The 24,648-nt window shown below is 29.5% G+C and overlaps 5 protein-coding genes across 5 annotated transcripts; 2 read left to right on the forward strand and 3 right to left on the reverse strand.

The window, feature by feature from the left end:
- Positions 1-702: 702 nt before the first annotated feature.
- Positions 703-13,620, reverse strand: LOC132918982 (uncharacterized). The gene is made up of 4 exons (XM_060980336.1): positions 13,593-13,620; positions 12,497-13,371; positions 11,218-12,352; positions 703-764 (listed from the first exon to the last, which is right to left on the reverse strand). Exons 1-4 carry the CDS (start codon positions 13,618-13,620, stop codon positions 703-705), a joined length of 2,100 nt encoding a protein of 699 aa, XP_060836319.1.
- Positions 13,621-16,488: 2,868 nt separating this feature from the next.
- Positions 16,489-17,270, forward strand: LOC132922928 (histone H1A, sperm-like). Its single transcript, XM_060986675.1, has one exon. It carries the CDS (start codon positions 16,572-16,574, stop codon positions 17,172-17,174), a length of 603 nt encoding a protein of 200 aa, XP_060842658.1. The 5' UTR covers positions 16,489-16,571; the 3' UTR covers positions 17,175-17,270.
- Positions 17,271-19,099: 1,829 nt separating this feature from the next.
- LOC132922951 (histone H4) lies at positions 19,100-19,535 on the reverse strand. The gene has a single exon (XM_060986701.1). The coding sequence runs from the start codon at positions 19,456-19,458 to the stop codon at positions 19,147-19,149; it is 312 nt and encodes a 103-aa protein (XP_060842684.1). The 5' UTR covers positions 19,459-19,535; the 3' UTR covers positions 19,100-19,146.
- A 149-nt stretch (positions 19,536-19,684) lies between these two features.
- On the forward strand, positions 19,685-20,297 carry LOC132922932 (histone H3). The gene has a single exon (XM_060986680.1). The coding sequence runs from the start codon at positions 19,748-19,750 to the stop codon at positions 20,156-20,158; it is 411 nt and encodes a 136-aa protein (XP_060842663.1). The 5' UTR covers positions 19,685-19,747; the 3' UTR covers positions 20,159-20,297.
- Positions 20,298-21,999: 1,702 nt separating this feature from the next.
- LOC132922934 (histone H2B-like) lies at positions 22,000-22,493 on the reverse strand. The gene has a single exon (XM_060986682.1). It carries the CDS (start codon positions 22,433-22,435, stop codon positions 22,055-22,057), a length of 381 nt encoding a protein of 126 aa, XP_060842665.1. The 5' UTR covers positions 22,436-22,493; the 3' UTR covers positions 22,000-22,054.
- Positions 22,494-24,648: the final 2,155 nt, after the last annotated feature.

The following is a 24,648-nucleotide window of genomic DNA, read 5'->3' on the forward strand; positions in this document are numbered from 1 at the left end:
TATTATATATGCTACGTATAGATTTTACTTAATATTTTATAGTCCTTTAAGGGTTCTGTTAAGATCCGTAATGAATTAATCCGATACCATAAAAGTACCTGAATTAATGACATTACTGATAGATACCCTCTAAAAGACCGGAAATTATAAAATATTATTGGTATAAACTATAAAGTTTTTTTTTTTATTATTATTATAAGTTTACACCCTTGTAAGAGAATGTAGTACAAAAAGTTATAATATAAAATAATAATATATCAACTTAAAAATTACAATATTTCAAGAATATAAACAAATACATTATAAATATTATATTTAACATAAGGTATAAATAACTAATAATAATTAATAAGTTACATATAGATTACCGAATTACAGATGTATGATAAAATTATAAATTATTATACATTATTATGAATTATAATATGTAATTTATAGGTACATACCTAATTTTAATTTGGTACGATTAAAATCCATTATTGTAGAAAAAAACAAAATTAGAGAGATGTTATAACAAGATATTAACATATACCTACGGTTTAGTTAGTCAAACTTAACGAAGTTATTTTTACCTAAATTATAGTAATATAATCCGGTTCTTTGAAATAAATGTGTTCTAATAATGTTGGACAGTGGACAATCAATATTATTTTTTAATAATTTATGAATAAATAATAAATCTGTATATAACCATCTCGAATCTTAAGTTCTTGACTCTAAAGTTGGCTTATGGCATTTTAAAGCAATATCCTCAAATGGTTTACCTACAAATTACAATACCAATTGTATTTGAAATCATATAAAAGATAAACATCTTTGATTTTCGGTGCGTACGAATTGCGTCCCGTCTAAAAAGATATAAAAAGGTATAATACTAATTGCGTCCCGGGTTTTTCTCGAGCACGGCTGAATTGCGTCCCCAGTAGGTTATTGATTATTATAAATTATTTTAGTATTTCCGATTTAATAAAAACGATTACGTTAAAGCTTTGATAACTTTTTTGTGAGTTACGTTTAGTAGATGACCAACACAATTATTGTCGCAGTACTGGGTTAAACTGTTAACAGTCTATTACCCTATACGTGTTACATTTTCAAACCCAATTATGGCGAGTGAAATGAATAGTATGTATAGCAAAGAACAATGTGATTTATTTGTTATTGACCAGTATAAATTTCGATTCCACAAGTACTTAAAGAACAATATTGAACGGTGGTGCTGTTGTAAAAAAACGTGTAAGTCTTATATTCATTTAAACTCCGATAACGATGTAGTCAAAAAAGTTATTAATTATAATCATCATGAAGAAAACGAAATATTAAACCGTCAAATCTTGAGTAATAAATTAAAACGAAAAGCTGTCGACGATATTAGTGAGAAACCAAGTAAAATAATTAATAGTGAATTACTTAAACATGATGTAGATACTTTAACTACATATGATTTGCAATTGATTAGGAAATATATATATATATTTAATATTTTTTATACATGTACAATTACAAATGCAATAATTAATATAAAAAGCAAAAACAATATTTTTAACCTACCTGTAGTAGTAATTATGTAATTATTATTACAGACAGTCCTAAGTCTGTATAAAAATGTGAAGGGAAATATTGTTTAGTTTTTAAAATATATGAGAAGCATTTGGTATGACCCCCAAAAAAACTTGGGACGCAATTCGGAAGGAATTGTTGCCGCGGGACGCAATTCGTCTGCAGCCTTGATTTTATATTCTAAGCGAAGAATCAAGAAATGGATGTATTAATTGTACAATGATGTGTATGTATGTGTGTTTGTGACTTTTTGTGAATTTTTACACTACACCAGTTTTTAATCAAATTGATTTCTTTATTTTATTATAATATTCAAAAATGAATAACCACAGATACTTGAAATTTTCACCAAATTTTTATATTATCATTTTCTATACATAATATAATTTTCACATAGTTAGTTTACAAAATATATCAATCAGTAATATTCAAAGGGTTAAAGTTCCTGAAAATTTAATGCAAAATCCTTCATTAATTGTTCTTACATCTATCTAAAATATTAAAAATCACGTCATGTGAAAAATTTTTGTTTATATGTGTTTGGAATTTAAATTTTTACAAAATTCGTTAAAAATCATGGAAATTTACTAACTATAAAGTATAAGTAATACTTTGTACAAAAAAAAAAAAATTATTAAATCATCCATTTTTAAACCTAAGTTTTGAAAAATTAGTAAGTACTGAAACTAAAAAAATTAAAAATATCCATAATTTTTTTATAATTATTTGAAGGTTATGATTTGAATGAATTATATTATCTTATAATAATTATTAAGATACGAGTATATATTTAGTTATGTTTATTATTATGCTATAACACTTTAATAATATATTATCATAATACTATGAAAAATATAAAACAGTTGATGAACATATTATTTTGAAACTACCAATGAGTAATACTAAATGGGTTGTATAAAATATTGAAAAATATTAAATTCAAACATGACTGAATAAAATATAAGTTGGTAAACCGAAGGAACCACTTATATACCTGAATATACTTATACGTATAGGTGTTCAATCTATTTCCATCAATGGTTTATGTTGGTTGTTGGTAAACTATTGAGTAAGTATATAATAAATAAAATTATATTATTTTTTTAAACAGATATTGTTTATTAATAATATAGCAGATGCGATTATACGGCATTGAGGATAGGCAATCTAAGTAGATTCTATTAATTCTATTAATTTCATTATTTTCATTAATACAGTATTATCAAACGGCGTTATGGATAGGCTTTTTAGGTACATCTCTGTCATCGATCTATATAATATTATACTCCATATTTCTTATGATACCCCGTATGTCATAAAAAATATCATAAGTGTTCATGGTTACTAAGAATACATTATTACTTACGTTATAAGTGAATATTAAGTATGTATGAGGAAGATGAATTATTATACACTCAAACATTATAAAATATAATTATATCATAGTAAATTATTCATAATACAATTTTTATTTTTTATTTCAACATTTTTTGTAACTTATTTTATAATTTCTGTATAGATGAAAACAACATTCTTTCCCAGTTATCTCCTTTAATTCATTGATAATGCATACATTTAAATATCAAATTTTTGATTTCGACCTTTTTTTATAACATTTAATATTATTTATAAACAGTCTTTTAATAAAAAGTTCATTCTAAGAAAAATACAAGAAATATTTAATACCTACATTTTATCGCTATTTTAAATTAAATATTAAACAAAAAATAACTACGTTTTTAGTTATTTTATTGTTGAATTCAAAAATATTATTTATAGGGCTGTGAAACTTTTCATTCATCACTATATTATATTATTATTCTTTATTACATATGGAATTTTCCAAAATTCTATTTTTAGTTTTTGTTTATTATATTACCTATTGAAGCAATAAAAATGATTTAATTTTCAACTTTGAGTGTAGTTTATTGTAGTGAATAGAATCTAGTTGGTACTTTGGTATTTATTATAATTCAATACCAATAATACCATTATTCGTGAAATGTGGAGACTTAAACACTTTACGCATATTATATTATTATGCAATTTACTATACGTAATTAAATTTTTTAAATTGTTTTGAAATTTAATGGCTCTGCGTATATAATTATTTTCCTTAATTTGATTTCGAACATCTTAATTTTTACTATAAGATAAGGTTGAAAATGCGTATTTTTTAAAGTACTATTATGTGAGTTTAATTTTTCGGTCCAAGGAGTTACGTATAAATTTGAAAACTAGGTTTGTATTTTCAATTAAATTTTGAATTGTCTTTAGCTGTTAGTTTTAGAAAATAACATATTAATTTTGACGGAAAAAAATTATCGTGTAACATCAAAATTTAGGTAGGTAGGTATTTAGTATATTTATTTAAATCGTTTTTATGATTACTAATTTAATCATAATGCGATTGAGTTATTAATTTAATAGCGATTAAATGTACATGCACCTACATATATTAGAATACTTATAGATATGTCACATCGGGCGTATCATACAATTTATCTTTTAGTTTTAAATTACTTTTAATAATGATCTAATTGGTATTAATAATATATACCTTATAGGTACATACATACATATACATTGTACATACATTATAAAGCATGAATTAAAACCAGTAATAACTAACAAAAATATATAATACTTTTTGAAAATCAATTTCATTCTTAATTTTAACCAAAAATGTTTATTTTCTATTATTTTTTTTTTTTACGAAATTTGCGTTAAACCCGAATTTTTTATTAAATATTTGGATATTTTCGAACCATTCCAGACGATTTTTTGTCTAATCAGCGACTGAACCTTATATCCGTGAATCTTATAAGCGACGTCCAGTGTACTATGTTTTAATAGATTATTAGGAAAAAAAAAATATTTGAACATGTATAAAATTTTAAAAAATATCTGGCTTCATAACATAACAAAGTTTCAAAACAAAGTACTAAAAACACTAATCAAAAGTTAATACGTCTTATGGCCATAATCCATAGTCTAAGGCTAAATATACTTTAAAATAGTTTATTATTTTTAATAGTCAATAATGTATTATTAAAATCGCGTTTATGCAATCCGTATGGATAAACATAAAAAATTGTCTATATCGAACTCCTTAAAAACAATCCGATTGCGATTTTTTGTACGAATTCATTGAAAATGTTCTACCTTCGTCTTGCTACCATATTGCGACGCCGTGGCCATGTCAGGTCGTCACCGAGTAGTGTGAACAACCATGTGTCTGCAGGCCAGCTCAGCGCTACTCTTAAAATTAGTCATCAAAAATGTTTGTCTCACTATTAATATGGAATATTATGTTCTATGCCAGCGGTTCTCAAACTGTGGTACGCGTACCACTAGTGGTACGCGAAAGACTTCATGGTGGTACGCGGAGGACCGTTTTTGGATAATAAACCCATTCAATTATTTCTTCCAATTCATATCTTATTTTAAAAAACTAATAAATAAAAAATAATTATACTGCAGTTGTAGTATTTTACTGATTTATTATTTAAAATAAATGTATTTAACTATACAATTTGGAATTTGGATCGTTCTATTTTTAATCATTAGTGGTACGCGACTGATTGATAATATAGTTAAGTGGTACGTAAAAAAAAAAGTTTGAGAACCGCTGTTCCATGCTATGAAGAAACTGGAATTGAACTTCAATTAGTGTAGACTCTAGGATTCTAGAGGACGTAATTCTCGCTTATGTTGTCTCAGTCTTATAATAATGATACACTATATAAGTATTTAACATTTGAAGGGCGATAATCCAAAACGTACTATTTCCAAAATTGAGAAAATTGAGTTATATATTGATTCATACATAGAAAAACGCTTTTGACTAAACGTACTATTTCCTTTGTTAAAATCAATCTGAAGTTTGTGAATGACGTCAAAACGCACTATTTCCAATGACAATAATGAAACAAAAGTAACTATTTCCAAATAATGTCAAAACGTAGTATTTCCCATGTTAAATTATTTTTTCATTTGCCAAAATGAGTGTGAGTCGCGAACAGTATCATATTATATGTATAAAATTATTAAAAATAATTTTATTTCTATTAAAAACGTTTGATTAATCTCATGATAATATTTATAACATTAGTGGCTTGAATAAAACTGAGATAAGCACAATACTGGCTTAAAAAATTGTGTTGACAACTAATATTATTTTTAATACATTCAATTGTAAATACATTATTTATAACATTAATTGACAGTACACTCGCGTATGTGCACGGATAAAAAAAATCATACTCATGCGACGTATGTGACAAGGAGTTTATCAGTAATAACGTACTAATAATACACCTTTTTTTTCGCCAAAAAAAAACAAGGAACGGGTGGGAACTGTACTGATAATACACCTGCGGACGCACATAAGTGAAAAACCGTACGAATGTGACGTGTGCGTAAGTCGTTCTCTCAAAGTAGCAATTTGACCAGTCGCCTAAGGACCCATACGGGTGAAAAGCCGTACCATTGTAACGTACCTATGCTACAGGTCGTTCTCTCAAAGGCTCACGTTGACCAATCACCTGTGAATGCACATAGGTGAAAATCCATACCACTGCGATTTGTGTATCAGTGGCAAGTCGTTCACTCGTTGTGGCAGTCTGACGAGTCACAATAAAAAGGCGAACCAGAAGTCGATTTTTTTTGTATGTGGACGTGTCGGTAAATTTCACGATGCTGTCTGATAGGTGGTTTGAAAAAAATAATCCTTTCATTATGATTTCAATTATTAATGATGCTGTTTATAATTATATTTGTGACAATTAATAAAACTTTATTAATATGTTCGTTATTAACTGCACACCCGTGTTAATTTCAATGTTTTGTGTGTATCAAAAATAAATAGTTATATGTTTATTAACGGTTGTAGCAAAAACCATTTAGTCGTTGTCATTCATTTTTAATAAATAAACAGAGCTATGAGTAATTCATATAGTAGTAAAAAGATGAAAATACAATATAAAATAATAATTACGAAGTTAAAACAAGAGAGGTGTAATTTTACATTAGGTACTTCCTCTTGGAAAAAAAATTACCTACTTTTTAGACGTTCTTGACGTGAGCTGCACAGATGCTGTGTTTAAACTCAAGTCTTCGGCGAGCGATGACGGTCGGATTGTCATCATTGGAATGTAGCTTGGCGTTGAACGAAGCTTAGTAGACGTGGCTTGATGAATTTTGAAATTCAAGACTAATATTCCATATTTTATTGAAAATATCATTGTTATTAATATTAATTATATTATAGGTAAATTGATTTAAATTAATATCAGGAACATTAATAGGTATTACCTAAGTTATAAACTCTAAAATTGATTTTTTAAATATTTAGAAATTTAGAATTAATTTTTACTGAGCATGTATGTTATTAATATACACAATCTTGAAGTCATAAATATTTACGTTTTTACGTACTGAGACAAATTTAAAGTATTAGTCTATAAATCATTTAAAGATTTGTATACGTGCCGTATAAGTGGCGTCATTTGAGGGGAGCAGGCGGGGGCAATTGCCCCACCCTTTATTTTTTATGGGCAGGTCAAATTTTTGGTACGATAGCCGATAGGGACTAGGGTCACTGGAATAGTGGCTCTACTCATAGTGGGCCATCACTTGCCTAATACTCATAATTGTAGAATGCTACAGTTTTAAGCAATTTAGAAACATACTAAAGTCTTATTTAAATAAATAGAATATTTAGCTACTAAATTCAGGGGCGTTATTTAGGGGGAGGGGCAGGAGTATGCATTTACCTGACCCTAGATTTTAAAGTAGCCAAATGGGCTGGCCGGTGGCCGGGTTTTCTATAATATTAACTCTACTGACTATTCTAGAATATCTATACTGTATAATATAGAAGTCTATAGTATATCATAATATAATATTAATACTTACCACCTACGTACTAAAGACATGCAACTATGCGAGACCGGGACGGGCCTTAAAAAAAATAAAAAGGGCTAAATCGGGTTTTTTTGATAAAACTTTTCGGGCTGAGCTGAGCCGAACTTAAACGAAGATTGAATCTGGTTTTTTAAGGTTTTTTTACATCTCGCCTGGGAATTTTTTGGTTTTTTTTTGTATGACAAATAATCATTATTTAAAATTAAAATGATAAGTTTTAACGTTGTTCAACGTTGGAGTAATCACAAATAACAAATATTATGACATTTTTATAGACGAGCAACTATTACTCTCGAACATTTTTATTATACCTATACAGTTGAATATTATGAATTATGATGTTCCAGAGTTAAAAATAAATCCCAGACCGAACTGAATTTTTTTAAAAGCTTAGAATTATTTTCGGGCCAGGTTTGGATTTTTTTACAACATTTCTTGGACCGGGCTGGGTCGTAAATGTATGGCCCTTGCACTTTGCAGGTCTATAATTGATGTGAGTTAAGACTATTTTATTTTAATAAGTAATATATTAACAAAAGTGAATACAGTTTGTGTTACATAAATTATAAAGTATAAAAAAAATATGTTAAATGAGATTCGGGTTATCTAGCGAGCGGAGCGAGTGCTTTTTTTTTGTACTTAAAAGTTTTATAGTTATAGGGCCAGTCATTATTATGTCCTACCTTAGCAAATATTGAAATGACACCTCTGCTTTATTTGTTTTATATTAAAGCGTAATTTGTTACTGAACTAGTAACTGATTTAGGAATAAAATGTTAAAAGTGTTTATTAGTTTATTACAATGTTATATAATACCTATTATGAATTTATGATTAATATGAAAATTTAATATGTAATTTAGATTATCTCATTTGTATTACTTTTGTAAAAATATATAAATTAATCTGAAGCTTTAATACCTATAAAAAAACCCTAATATTATTCATCGCTTTTTATTAATCGTATTCAAGAAACTGGAGATAAATCCGTCAATCGGTCAATCCATACAATTATAATATTCATGTCATTGTTTTGTGTTATTAGTATATTGTATATACGAGATAAAAAAGAGTTTGGTAATTTAAAATGATTTTCAGTTACCTACTATTAATAATCTACTTCTACCACTATCAACATCATCTTGCTTCGAATCGTATGCGATTTTGAAGAAATATTTAAGGACCATCCAACTCAAAAAAATGGATAATTATTTTATTATCGTAACAAAAATAGAATAGAGTCTAACTAAGATAAGGATACAACTAAAATATTTTGTTTATGATTAATGATTATTCGCTAGTTGTTATAATTTATATTTTATATAGTATGTAGTATATATTATACCTAACAATTAATAAAACTCTTTTATTACATTTTTCATTCATTAGCAATTTTATTATAATTGAATTTTTGTAATTGAATTTCTATATTTTCTATACTATCCTATTATCCTACGTAGAAATGACATACATTTACGTAATTTGTAGGTTATAATAGGTATTATAATATTTAGGGATTATATTATAATTTTAAATAGGCAAACAAATTACGTTTTAAAGAAGTTAAGGTGATATCATTCCCTTTATTAGAAAAACAAATAGGTACGCATTTGAGTTCAGTATTATTTTAGTTAAATGGATTCTACCAAGAACCCCACAGTATTCGAATCCCAATATTATAATATGTTACTTTTGTAATATATAAAAAATCTAATAACTCATTCTCAAATTTAAGTTAATATTTTAATTTTAATTATGTACCTGTATTATAGGTAATAAGTATATTATTTTAAAACTTGTTTAGCTTCAGCTATGACAGATATAACTCTTTTTCTAAAAATTAAATGCTCTCTTCTTTCTACAGTCTTATGTATAGGAATCACTTCTTCTGGCATTTTAATTTTATAATATGTAATGATGTATTCTACTTTGAAATGAGAGCACAAAAATATTGGCACATTGGTAAAATAATTTTTTCTATCTTTTTTAAGAATTTTTTTTCCCCCAAATTTTCAGCAATTCAATATCTTTGAGTATTAGAATAAATTATTCAACAAAATTTTAAACTATCATAATTGTACCTGTTACTTCATTGTATTAATTTTGAATTAAAAAGCTAATACCTACTTTAAAACCACATAAATAAGTATTAAATTGATAGAAGTTTTGCGCCTAGTTTTAACATGTATGCTAAATTACATCGTGAAGTATTATTTTACATCTAATCATATAATATTGTATTGTAAACATCAGTTTTTATTTAAATTAAAAATAAAATTACAGTTCTAAAACGTTTTAAGTCGATTGATTATTGACTATTGTAAAGATTAAATTAGATTACTTACCTTATTTAGATATTTACATTTTTAAATTAACTGAAAGTATAGATTATAAACTTGCAATGACAAATTATTAAACAAATATTGGCTAATAGCAGATTGATCCTCTATAAATCAATGGTGTTGTAATGGAAAACAACCAGATTGGTTAATGTGTATTATGTGCACTCATTATAACTGTATAAGTATATTGGATATATCTATTAAAAATTGTTATTCTTTTACTTTGTAACATGTTAGTGGTTTAAGGTACAAAAAAATCAATATTCTACATAGAGATACATTCTTTCTCTTAATTTTTACCACATCATGATTTAAACAATAAACATAGAATGAATATGTGCTGCCATCTGTAAATTTACGTCTCTACTTCCTACCGTGATAATAATATTATTATTATTATCACGAAGACTAGAGATCTCTAGCCTTCGTGTTAGGTATAATGTTAGAAATGTATGTTCAAAATGACGAGAATATTATCTAATATCTTCTCTACATTGCGTGTACGCCTTTACTTTAGATAAATTTATAAATTAGTTATTTTTATTACTTTAAAATGTATCTATGTGGTAAAAAATATTCGCTCATCGAAAGATTAAAAAATCGGTATCAAAACCAGGGGCGGACTGAGCACCTGAAGGCCCAGGTGGCAAAATATTTTATAAGATATTAAAACATCAATAGATAAATGTACTTAAATTTTTATTATTCCTTATTATTAGTCAAATTATTATAAATGTTGTATTATTTAAAAAAAAAAAAAAAATTACAAAATTAATAAGTATTTTTTAATACATAAATATGTTAAATTATTTAAGAAATGAGTAAATTACTTAATACAGTGGAACTTCTTCCTATTGTATCTATAATTTTATTTGTAGTTGGAATAACATCAGATTCTACACTAATTAACATTAAAGACTCTAATAATTCTTCCTTCATTGTACTTCTAAGTCTGGTTTTTATTATTTTTAATTTTGAAAATGCACGTTCGCAATTCACTTGTGTGCAGGATAGAGTGAGAATATATTTATATGCCAAATATAAGTTTGTAAATGATGATGTATGTAAATTATATTTATATAAAAATTCTAATAAATGTGAGGGGCAACTATAACAGTCAACTTTATTTTCAGTATATTGACAAGAATTTTCAATTATATCATCACTTGATTCTGCAGAATTTTCAGAAGTATTTTCAGTATTTATAGTATTATTTGTTATACTTTTAATACAATTTTGATTATAAAATGATATAAATTGTAGTAACTCTTCTTTCAATGTGTTTCCAGATTCAATATTTGATTTTTGAGCAATAAATGTCAAATTTTCATCATTAATTAATAAAGGATTTTTTGCAAAGTCTTTAAATCGTTTTGGGTTTAATATACTTAATACATCATAGAGTTTTTCATTTTTCTCAAATCTATTTTCAAACGTGGTAATAAGTACATCATAAATTCTTCGATGTGTATTTACTTTAAAATATTCTACATTCGAAATATTTCTGATATCGTCTGATGCCAGCTCACCAGGCATTTTTTTAATTTTTGATCTTCGTTTATCTGGAAACGTTTCTTCAATGACTATATTAAGCTTTTTAATATGTTCAGAATTATTTTTACTAGATATAAAATTCATGGTTTTTTCAACAATTAAATTATATTTAGAAGAACCTTTTTTGAGGTCGCTTAATAAAGACTTAATTAAATTAATGACAGTAATAAAATCTAATTCTTTTGATTGGAGATATTTTGATGCTGGAGTGGTATAATGGAAAATTTCGAGAAATATAAATGAAGTTAGTATATATTCAAAAGATGTCCATTTTTCTAACAAGAATCTGGCATCTGAAGATGTATTAGAATCTATAGATGAATCAGTGTCAAGAAAATGCAGAGATTCAACTAAAACATTATATCGATCACTCGTTTCACCAGACACAAACCAAGAACCAAATATGCATTTTAATGCGGCATCTTTACTATTCCATCTTGTAGTTCCTAACTTTTGAAGTTTTCTTAATTTATCATTTCCAGTTTGATCTTTTGAAAGATAATTTTTCCAAATTCCAGTTCTTTTGTATGAATCAGAAAAAAAAACTGCAGTTTTCTGTAGTAAGTTGAAAAGATCTTGAGCAGATTTACAACATGAAGTAGAGTCTGTTACTATTAGATTTAATACATGTGCATGGCAATGTGTATAAATTGATTCGGGTGCAACTGTTTTTAAATGAGCTTGAAGACCATTATAAGAACCACTCATATTGGCAGCACCATCAAATGATTCCCCAATTAGTTTTGTTAGAGGGATATTCAATGTATCTAATTCTTTTTTCACAATATTATATAATGCTTCACCAGTTCCAGAGGTTGACTCTACTAAAGCAATCATTCTCTCAATTATTTTACCATTCAAAACATATCTTAGACAAATACACAATTGATCCATTACCGACGTATCCTGAGAAGAATCAACTTCTAATGAATACTGCCCCGCCAATAAAACTTCTTCTGAGATATGTTTCTTTATTAAATTACCAGTTATAGAAAAAATTTTATTTAAAAATGTTTTTGATAGAAATGTTACACATGAACCACGTCCAAATTGTTTTTTTTCTTTTTTTAATAAACTTTTTTTAATTGAATTATTTAAATGTGTTTGCAATACCGGGTCATATTTTGCTACAAGTTTCACAATTTCTAAAAAGTTCCCTTGTTTTAAATTTAAACTTAAATTATAAGCGGCTTCATTTCTCTTACTTCTAAATGCCAAACCTTGTTTACCGATTAATAAAGAAATATCTATAATTCTAGTTACAATTTCTCTATTTAATTCTACACTTTTTTGGCGATGACTTAATAGCGCATTAGTAATTGTATGTCCAGATGTAATATTAAGGTATGCCTTACAGGCGTCGTCATGAGGTACAGAACTTTCGTGTTTTTCTAATTGACTATAAAGATGTTTCAAATTTATTTCGATTCCATCTATAAATGGAGTACTACCCGGACGAGTAAACCCCATACATAAAGAACAATGAATTTTTCTAGTTATTGAATTATAAGAAACCCATTTTCGATTCACGAAATTATCATTTGGCATTTTTCTATAATATACTTTATTAATATTAAAGGGTATATTTATCTGAGGTTGACATGGATGTGCGTCAACAAAAGCAACTTTAGCTTGATGGTGACTACTAAATATAGGAGGAATAAAAAGACTAATTTTCGAATCGGTTTCAATTAGATTTTTTGTACTTTGTTTTTCAGACTCGGATTCAGATGATGAAAAAATGTCATTGTCATTAATTATTACGTTTGATTGATCTTGTTCACTTGATCTACTTAAAATAGGAAATATATATGATGATTTAATAGTATTTTCTGAGGTTACATTGGATCGAAGTTCATTATTATCATTGGCCGATTTTTCAATTGGATTTGGTTGATCAGTAATATCGGTGACATTTTCATTTTGATTTTTATTAGAAGAATATTTTGAAAAAAAGTCTAACTTACGTTGTTTACTATCTGACCCAGCTGCAGATAATAATGCTGCCCGCTTTTCAATTTTTTTTTGAAAACCACTTTTTTGTTTTATTTTATTATCCATTTTAAATTGTATCCCTGTAAATGTAAATACTATATTTTAGGGGAAAAAATAAATATTGTTTTAAATTATACTAATTAAATTTATATTATAATTTGTTAAAAAAATAATTAGTCATTATTGTAATAACTATTATTGTATAAATGTATACGAGTACGAAAATTGTCTTCATAGTTCATAGTCTTGTTTATACCTAACATTTAAGATATTATTTGATTTTAAAAACAAAAATTGATAAAAATTTATTGACACGGACAAATTTAGAGAGATATTCTATATAATTGGTTATAAAGTTATTAGTTCTGTCTTTTCTTGTTGACAATTTATAAGAATTTTAGAATAATTATTAAATTATTATTATTTATTATGAATATAAATAATAATGTATAAGAACCGAAACATACACAAAAATTTAATAAATTAAATGTGCGATAAAATTAAAGTAAATAATTTTATTGAAATATTATATATTTAAATGTTTATGAAGTATTTTACAATTTTAAATGATTAGGATTGAACTAATATTATAAAATAGATTAAACTGAATATTTACCTGTATGGCTGTATATAATATTATGTGTGTAATATTATATTATTAATTCGCAGGTCTTACGTAGGACACAGCGTTAAAGTATGATTGTATTTGTATGACAACGGATTATAATTTAATATTTATAAATATTTAATGTTTATTCTGTTTCGTAAATTCAATATCTTCCCTAATAATAGTCTTCTATTCATAGTTATTAGGTCTATGCTTCTATTAAATGTTATTTATAAAAATTTCTTATCGTTATCGACATCCGTTCCACAATTAGTTGTTATTCCTAATTTCCCAAACAACCTATAGGCTATAATTTACTATAATTATTATTATATTATTTATAGTTACATAGAATATAGAATTATATTTTTCATTATTTACACTTTACAGTTGAAATAATAAATAGCGAAAGGTATAATCCATATAATAATATTGCTATAAAAAAAAAATATAATTAAATAGGTACATTAAATTGTTGAAAATGAAAGGCCCAAGTACAAAAATTTCTAGGGGGCCTGGGCGGGTAATGCCACCTTCCCCCCCAGCCAGTCCGCCCCTGATCAAAACATCTTAGGTTATTGTCAAGTCAGGTGGAATGCCGAATGATTAACTCATTAAATTAGCTGCAATTGCTGTTGCCATTAATCGTTTTTAACAAATTTACTGTACCTACAATTTTTGTAGTGAACTATCAGCTAGTAACTGCAGACTAACAACCACTTTAATAACCCACAGCAATTATTTTTTATAATTCAAACATATTATTCGTGTAGAAATAAAATATTATAGTTTAAAAACACAATCATATTTTCAAATGCAATATCTTCGGCCAAAATTAATGCAACCTATTATAATACTATTAGTAAAATAAATTATTTCAGTTAACAGAAATATCAAAAAACATTACATGACATATTAAATTTAGTTATAAAGATCGATGGAACATCTTCACGCAGACTTGTTTTTCGTGTAGTGTGTACAATTATATTATATTATTGAATTCAAATTATCCACTAGATAGTCAACACACGCAGTAGATACATCAAAGCAATAATACCTACTTGCTCATCTTTTTAATTTTACTCAATGATATTGTCGCACTCGATTGTTGAAACATTCTCTGTACCACTATAAACAGTACGTAAATACAAAATAATAAAAATAAATATGTAAACAAAGCCTTACTTGTTTATTAAAAATATTTATGATTTATGAATATTATGATATTTTGATACAAGAAAATCAAATTTTGGTATAGTAGTTTATTAGTTAAAACTTAATAACGTATTTGTATCTATTTAAAATATAGACAAGCGGGGTAATCGATCAACATTTTACAGGTTATTCTTGTACTTCTCCACTCCGCTCAGCAAAATATAATAATAATATACTATTCTATATTTCATACAAAATTTAATTTAAAAAAATAAATTAAAATGATAACGATAAAAAATAGTAATTAACATAATTTTAATATTTGTAACTCTCACGTCACACTATTATCGTATATAATATACACAGTCATTTCCAAGTAAGTACTAACTGTCAATCAACTAAACCCATATTATACTACATATACAATTAAATAATAATTATTTTTATAATGACAACAAGCTTAAAAATTATTTTTGTTATTGTAGTATAACAATATTATATTATATTTGCAATTCACTATCAGAAAACATCAGTCAATTTATATGTTTAAAACATTACCTAATTTATCAAGTTAATTAAATAAATTATTACCGATTATCATAATTTACTAAAATATTTAATTAAGGATATCTTGTGGTAATTGTTGATAATACCTGAATTTACAACAATGCTGCTAATATTAAATTTATACATAATATAGAATGATTAGATTTCCAATAATTTGCTCAGTGCTTATTCTTAGATATCTTAGTTTTGAGATAATTTTGTAACAATCACCCTCTAATGTTAATACGAAATGTGCTTAATTACCTGTTTTCTATAATATAATTTAATTTAAAATAAAAATGTTATAGGTACTTATTCTAAACACCGTGACTACCTAAAAAAAATAACAACTGCTAGCTGTACTACAATATGATATTATGAGAAATAAACTACAAAACATCCTGATTTTGGAACGGCCTAGTTCGGCTCAGTTTAGACTTAGCTCTATACAGTTTTCACCAGATTATCAGAAAACACTTAATTATTTATGGAAATTAAAAATGATATGTTTATGAAATCGATTTCAACTTAAAATCATCGGTGACTCGAGTGGTACACAAACTACGTGGATATGCAGAAACAATCGTCTATATTTTGTAAAAAAACGCGTTATCGACCCAAACGGAATAAATAGTTACGTTCAGAATAGTATGGAGATTCCAAAAAGTTAAGTTTTGACCAAAAAGAGTCATTTAATAATTAAAAAACGACAAAATAACGAAGAGAGTCATAACCACTCAAACGAATTCGATCGGAACGTGTTTACTAGTCGGTACGGCACTGTGCTTATAGTGTGGCGGTACGACTGCTCACAGCGTCAACGAGTTCACATTGCCAACGCTCTACACTCTACACAGTCTCGAAAGTATTTATTCAACAATAAACATGGCTACAGCAGCAGTTCAAGTACCGTCGGTGGTAGCACCGGTCGCCGTATCGTCTCCGAAAAAGAAGACTACCAAACCAGCCTCTGCAGGCAAGTCTGCTGCGCCCGCTCACCCGTCTACCGCGGTAATGGTGGTTGCTGCCATAGCCGAGCTTAAGGAGAAAAAAGGTTCGTCGCTGTCGGCTATCAAGAAATACATGTCCAACAACTACAACGTGGATTCCACCAAACTCGCGCCGTTCATACGCAAGTTCCTGAAGGCAGCCGTTGTCAAGGGATCATTGGTGCAAACCAACGGTAACGGAGCCATGGGCCATTTCAAACTTCCCGTCGAAGTAAAGAAGAAGCCCGTCGCCGCTAAGAAACCCAGCGCCGCCAAAAAGGTCGTTAAGAAACCGACGAACGCCGCAGTTACACCGAAAAAAAGGAAGCTGACCGCCAAGAAAGCAGCTGAGCCTGCTGCAAAGAAGCTTAAAACGGTTGCGGCCAAGCCCAAGAAATCGCTAGTCAAAGCTAAAAAAGTGGTCGTAGCACCAAAACCACCAAAGGCTAAGAAGACGCCAGCCGTCAAACCAACGAAGGCCGCCCCCAAGAAGAAATAAACATGGAAATTATGCTATCCAGGATGAGTAATTGACTAAATGTAATGATATGTATGTGTGTGAGAAGATGTTCAACCTTAAAATGGTCCTTTTCAGGACCTCTAAATGATTGTGCGCATATATTATCTTTTTTCTTCATACATTTTTAATATCATTTTATGAATCTTTTACTTCTCTTGATGATTAATAAATAATAATCACTGCTATTAAAATTTAGGTAGGTATTAGTTTATCATGAAAAAAGGGGAAGGCAGTCTCGTATAAAATCATTATTCACAAATGCTAAGTATTAAAAAACTTTAACATATAACTGTACTGATTTATTATTATATTTTACTATAATAGACTACACAATACATTTTTTTCGTTTAGCCCTAAAATCAGATTTAACTATAATTTATAGTACAAGACAGTCAAAATATTCAAACAAACAACGTTTAAATTAACTTATATAGATATACCTATTTAATTAACATTCACTTCATTGTCTAATAATAATTGTGCATAGTTTTTAACTACCAGTGAAAATCGATAAAGCGTGATCTACTGGTATATTAAATAATGACCTATTAGGTTTTTAATAAAACAAAATGCTTTATAGTACACAAAAACATAAACCATTTATTAAGTTTATTAACTTAGTATTTTAGTATGATTTATTACTTATACTGCTAGTGTAGACAAAGTAATAAACTGGTTCTTTTGATCAGTAGTATACCAGGTCGTTTTTTGTTGTTTTCGTAAGGGTTCGGACTATTTCCCTGACGGACTCAATTATAAAAATATATATTTGGCATCTCGGATTTTAGTTTGCTGGATAGTTGATGTTATGGCGGTGTTCCGAACAAACTAGAGGGAGCTGATTATCGTTCGGAGGTCTATGTTTGTTGGGTTAAATGACCCAAATCCTTATGTGTTGAAATCTTGAGGATGTTTTTAGGATAGAACGGAAGCTACTGATCGGATTAATGATTTAAGTGGATCAGAGCGTAATATTTTCTCTACATAAGTAGGATTGCAGTCTTATCTTGCAATCTTACGCTGATCGTTTGGACTACATCGAGTTTAAGCCATTGAGCATTGGAGACGAAGTGAGCCCAGGCAGTTCCAGCGTACGTAATGATTGGGATGACGTACAACTTCAGTACGCTTAAGCGAGTGTCTTGATCTAAGTTTGTTAAGGATTCAGAAAAATCGGAATGTACCATTTTAAATTTTGCTTTTATTTTTTTGTGTTAGTATCACAGTATGAATAATTAATATGTATCTTACAAAATATATACACACAGCACCTTACCGACTAGTAAACTATGTCTTACAAAATATAACACAAAGCGCCGTACCGACTAGTAAACAAAATATTTATTTAATTTTAAATAAAAATGGCAATATGTTTTTTTTTTTTTATTAAACAGTGATTGTGGAAAATTCTTCACAATTCTCATAACAGGGCGACTCCGTTCCATCAAGACTAATGTTAATCACATAAAGTAGACACATATTATTTGGCTGTATGTATAAAAAAAATCCCTGTTTCTGACGTAAAAAATGATTCATAATTGAATGAAATATAATAAATAAACATCATCTTTACTTATAAAACCTATGTCGTAGCCGCATATGCGTATAGCATGTTTATAAATGTTTATAAATATACGAGTGAGATGTGTAAAATTAATATGAAACATAAAGGGAGGAAATTCTTGACGGTCTTTTACTGAGTATCTTTTAAGAATACCATCTAAAATAAAAATATTTATAAGTAAAACATAAAATTTAACGGTATTATTTATGAAAAGAAAAATGTAACGAAGAACGAAGAGAACCCTTCAATTTAAATACAGCAAATAAAGCATGTTCAGCAGTTAATGAATATTAATAACAAGTATAAAATGGAATGTTTTTATTTTTCAATGTGGTGGCCCTGAAAAGGGCCTTTTTATTAAAAAGATGGTTGTTAATCATTAAAGAACTAACCACCAAAACCGTACAGAGTACGACCTTGGCGTTTAAGGGCGTATACGACATCCATGGCGGTGACTGTCTTCCTCTTGGCGTGCTCAGTGTATGTTACGGCATCACGGATTACGTTTTCCAGGAACACTTTTAAAACACCGCGGGTCTCTTCGTAGATCAAACCGGAGATACGCTTCACTCCACCACGACGAGCTAACCGACGAATGGCGGGCTTGGTGATTCCCTGGATGTTGTCACGGAGTACTTTACGATGACGTTTGGCTCCTCCTTTTCCAAGACCTTTTCCTCCTTTACCGCGTCCGGTCATGTTGATTTTATGTAGTTTCTAGCTTACTCTTGAACGACTGGCTGCTTGAAACGCTGAACGTTAACTGATACCTGGTTAACAAATGTCAATGTATTTATACGTTTCACGGAGCGCGCACGGCCAATCGAAATGCACGTTCGCATTTCTCCCACTCTCCGATTATCGACAACGCTTCGACCAATGAGAACGACAACAATGCATCCGTTTTTTGTATAAATATAAGTGTGTTTCGTTGCGGAGAACCATCAGTATTTTACAGTTTGTCTAATCAAACACAACTTAATCCAAAATGGCTCGTACCAAGCAAACAGCACGCAAGTCTACCGGAGGAAAGGCTCCCAGGAAGCAGTTAGCAACCAAAGCAGCCCGAAAGAGCGCACCAGCTACCGGAGGAGTGAAGAAACCCCATCGTTACCGTCCGGGAACCGTCGCTCTCCGTGAAATCCGTCGTTACCAAAAGAGCACCGAGCTGTTGATCCGCAAATTGCCGTTCCAACGTCTGGTGCGTGAAATCGCACAGGACTTCAAGACCGACTTGCGATTCCAGAGCTCCGCCGTCATGGCGTTGCAGGAAGCCAGCGAAGCGTATTTGGTCGGTCTGTTCGAAGACACCAACTTGTGCGCCATTCACGCCAAACGTGTCACGATCATGCCAAAAGACATCCAATTGGCGCGTCGTATCCGTGGAGAACGTGCTTAATTTCATAATAATAAATCCCATTTAAAAGGGCCCTTTTCAGGGCCACAAACTTAAAATTCTGATACTAAATGAATAATGTATTATTAAATGTATTTATTAAAATTAATTGCAAATAAAAAACTATTTTAATATTATTAAAGTATGGTTTTAGACTATAATTTTAATATTTCAGAAAAGATATGTATTTAGCAACTAAGTTAAGCAGTGACATATTTATAAACTTATTTAAGTTATGTGGAAGGAATGATAACATACTGAAATAGTTTTCAAAATAAACAAGTACATTATTGAAAATAGAGGTTTATAATTAGAGAAATTAAAATATTTTCGAGTGATGAGAAAGTCCCCCCTCCCTATAAATACGCCACTCGTTATCGACATTATATTATTAATTCTTAGATAGTACTTATAAAATATTGAAAAATTCATTTAATTTTGTATTGCATATTTAGTATTTATTTATAATGTTTATTATCTATATATCTATGATAATTGTCATTTGTATAAAATATATATTTTAAAAAATGTTAAATAAATTATTTAAATTATTATACAAATAGCAATATTAATTAATGTTTTTTTTTAATTTTTACCCTTTAATATTTTTTAAATTATGTAGGTACAAATGACAATTTTAAATTCAGATTGCATTTATTATTTTTATTTTTTATTTAGTACAAATAAGACATTCCTAGCCATAAGCTATTGCATATAGATATGTCAAAGAAATGTTACATAGATAAATGTAATGATTATAGTTAATTATGTAAATCATAATAAAATAACGAATAATGTATTTAGTTGTTAGGGGGGGGCGGGGTTTTTTTGGGCTTTGTTTCTCGATTACCCTTATCGTTTACTGAACAGCGAAACTGGAATACTAGATAACTATTTTTAAGTATTTTAATCATCGTGTTGAACATGAACTGTAAACGAAATGGAAATAAAAACTTTCATTAGTTATTTATAAGTATTGTCAGGATGAAATACATATTTTATAATCCAAATGTAAAATGAACAGTGATAATCCAAAACGTGGTATTGACACGTAATGTTCACAATTTAATAAAATCTATATCGCATCTTATGACATGTATTTACACTTTGAATTGGGTTATTCAATTATATAAAAAAATGAAAAAACAAGATTGGCAATGTCAAAATTAATCTATTAAGATTTTAAAACATAGTTGTAATCCTTTTAATAAGTGTTAGTTCAAAATGTGGTATTACCGGCAATATGAATTTACTATTTTAATAAAAAATTTATAATAATATAAAATTTATAATTCAAATAGTCAATTTTATTTAATAAATAAAAGTTGACTTATAACGTTTTGTTATGAAATGAAAAGATTATCTCGATTTTCAAATTTTAGGCAAAACCACGTTTTGGATAAAGCCCTTCAAATAACTAATTTCTTTTGAATTATTATGATTTACATACAAAATACTGATAAACAAGAATTTTAATTCTTATATCTTAACTGTAAGTTTCACAAGTAATTATAAATTTACCGATTGTCATAAAAATCGTCATTCAAATCGGGACAGAATCACGCTCTGGAGTAGGACTTATAACATAACTATTATTCTTAGAAATTCAAAAACATATAACTTAATTGTCTTATACATTTTGACTAACAACAAAATGGTTAACCAGAACTATTTAAATAACTTATTGCAATAATGATTTGAACTTATGAATAAAAATTATATTATTATATATTACATAATATAAACAAACATTACGCCATAATAATTAATGCCGTTATACCATTTAAATACTGTATAACACTAAACGTATTAACAGACTTTATCTAATAGAGTCTTCTTAATGATTTGGTGGCCCTGAAAAGGGCCATTTTATCAAATTTTCAATTCAAAATAAATGGTTTATTTGGAGCTGGTGTATTTAGTGACGGCTTTGGTTCCTTCACTGACAGCGTGCTTGGCCAATTCACCGGGCAACAGGAGTCTGACAGCCGTTTGGATTTCCCGACTGGTGATCGTCGAACGCTTGTTGTAATGAGCAAGACGACTTGATTCAGCGGCGATACGTTCGAACAAATCGTTGACGAAACTGTTCATGATACTCATTGCCTTCGAGGAAACGCCAGTGTCGGGATGTACTTGCTTCAATACTTTGTAGATATAGATGGCGTACGATTCTTTCCTCTTTGGCTTGCGTTTCTTGTCGGACTTGGCGATATTCTTTTGGGCCTTGCCGGATGATTTCTTCATCGCCTTTCCTGCTGATTTACCTCCTGGAGCCATTGTTGTTTTTGTTAAGATGTGATCGTTAATAATAAGACAGTTAAAACACAATTGATATCGAACTCAGAAAACGACCGTATATATTACTAATCCGAGAAGACACGTCATATGTTCATTGGGCAAAATTTAATAAGTCTAACGGAACAAACAGGATTTGACAACACAGACGAGTTTGATAAAAATAACAGGTTCTCTATAAAAAAATATCGTTACTATGTTTATTTAAAATAACATCGTTTAGTAGTAGTTGCATAGCAAACGGTGTTATGTTATATCGTCATAACAATTTACTTTGGCTAATCACAGCTTTGTTTTCCAATTCTCGACTATATGTGTGTATTTATTATTATAATACCATTCAGTGATCATTTATTTTTTATAACGTCAACCGTAATACACAATTATGAGCGGAAAAGACAAAGCAGGAAAATCGAAGGGAGGTAAATCCAATACCAGGTCGTCCCGTGCTGGACTTCTGTTCCCGGTCGGTCGTATTTATCGTCTGTTGAGGAAAGAAAACTACGCCGACATCCAGTCAACTACCGCCCTATTCAGTACTATCATCCCTCTCAAAAATCTTTGAACGGGTTGTTTTGGCGAAACTTAATGCTGCGATTGGTCCCAAAATCAGAAACGAACAATTCGCTTTCCGTCCACAACCCACCAGCTTGTCGGCCTAATTGACAGATTGGCAGCAAATTCAAACAGTAAACTGCGCACAGCCGCCGTCTTTCTTGACGTCGAAAAAGCTTTCGATCGAGTTTGGCACGCAGGCCTATTATACAAGCTCCATACCTTGGGAACCCCTACCCCACTGCTAAATATAATAGACTCATTCCTCACAGACCGTACTTTCTCGGTAAGACTAAACACCGCCATATCCAGCAGTAGGCCGGTTCTTTCAGGTGTACCTCAATGCTCCAGTCTCTCGCCGACACTTTACTTGGCCTACACTAACGACGACCCCCTCAACCAAAACGCCCGGCTTTACCTATTCGCCGACGACACCATGTTCACCGCCTCGAACAAAAACCCAAAAAGAGCAGCCATTCAACTGCAAAAACAATTAAACGTAACACTAACCTGGTGCAAAAAATGGCGTCTCAACATCAATGCTCTAAAAACGGTTGCGGTCATGCTCAACGGTCCTAACAATTTCGCTTCACATCACCTGAACCTAAACGATCATCAAATCCCCTGTTCTCCTACATCAAAATACCTCGGTGTAACCATTGACCGAAATCTCACGTTCTCAGCGCATATCAAGTCAACTGTCAAGAAAGCCACCTCCGCCCGCGGCATGCTGTACCCGATCCTAAACCGCTCCAGCCCCATTCCCATCGAAACAAAACTTAATATACTGCAACTGTAAATTAAACCTATCTTATCATACATCGGTCCGGCGTGGGGACCACTAATATCTAAAGCGAATTGCCGCAAACTCGAAGCCGTCCAAAATATCGGCCTCCGTTCTATCACCTCCTCCCCATGGTTTGTGACAAATAAAATAATTCTTTCTTCAACACGTACCTCCACCATCAAAGAATCAATAATAACTAACAGCAAGAACCTATTTCACCGCAACTCAAATTCAACTTTCGCCCACATCCGCAGTCTTGGACAACTAACAAAATAATTCACCACAACTTACTCAACTCGTCATAGGCTAACGCCTGGAACGAGTATATAGGCATGTCGCCGTTATATAAGCAATGCAAAAATGGAAACTACGCCGAACGTGTCGGAGCCGGAGCACCCGTATACTTGGCCGCCAAAGTTTTGGAATTTGCCGGTAGCGCAGCCCGTGACAACAAGCAGACATTTGCTATTGGCCATCATCAGAAACGACGAGGAGTTGAACAAATTGTTGATTGGAGTAACTATCGCTAGAGGTGGTGTATTACCTAACATCCAAGCTGTTCTTTTTCCAAAAAAGACCGAGAAGAAAGTTTAAATCACGGACGTAAAACTCTCCGATCCGAACTTAAAACTTGGTAACATAACTTAAATATATAATATATGTAACCGATTATTGCTAATCCTATATATATGTATATATTAAACAGAATAATTACATACAATATTTTATAAAAAGAATTGTGGATCATAAAAGTAGAATAAATTATGGAAATATTAATAACATGTTTATTATTACATGTATATTGTACAGATGGTATTATTTGTTAAAAATAACTAAAACTATAGGTGCGGTA

Source organism: Rhopalosiphum padi, chromosome 2 (genome assembly GCF_020882245.1).
Source record: "Rhopalosiphum padi isolate XX-2018 chromosome 2, ASM2088224v1, whole genome shotgun sequence".
Taxonomy (NCBI): domain Eukaryota; kingdom Metazoa; phylum Arthropoda; class Insecta; order Hemiptera; family Aphididae; genus Rhopalosiphum; species Rhopalosiphum padi.

Bases quoted from the DNA above. Each gene is read 5' to 3' on its own strand.
- LOC132918982 (XM_060980336.1), bottom strand. From the start codon at position 13,620: ATGAACTATGAAGACAATTTTCGTACTC. The intron at 13,372-13,592 runs GTATACATTTAT...TATTATCTGCAG, and splicing joins TGAAGACAATTTTCGTACTC to CTGGGTCAGATAGTAAACAA. The intron at 12,353-12,496 runs GTATTGCAAACA...AATTTAATAAAG, and splicing joins TTGTAGCAAAATATGACCCG to AAACATATCTCAGAAGAAGT.
- LOC132922928 (XM_060986675.1), top strand. From the start codon at position 16,572: ATGGCTACAGCAGCAGTTCAAGTACCGTCGGTGGTAGCACCGGTCGCC.
- LOC132922951 (XM_060986701.1), bottom strand. From the start codon at position 19,458: ATGACCGGACGCGGTAAAGGAGGAAAAGGTCTTGGAAAAGGAGGAGCC.
- LOC132922932 (XM_060986680.1), top strand. From the start codon at position 19,748: ATGGCTCGTACCAAGCAAACAGCACGCAAGTCTACCGGAGGAAAGGCT.
- LOC132922934 (XM_060986682.1), bottom strand. From the start codon at position 22,435: ATGGCTCCAGGAGGTAAATCAGCAGGAAAGGCGATGAAGAAATCATCC.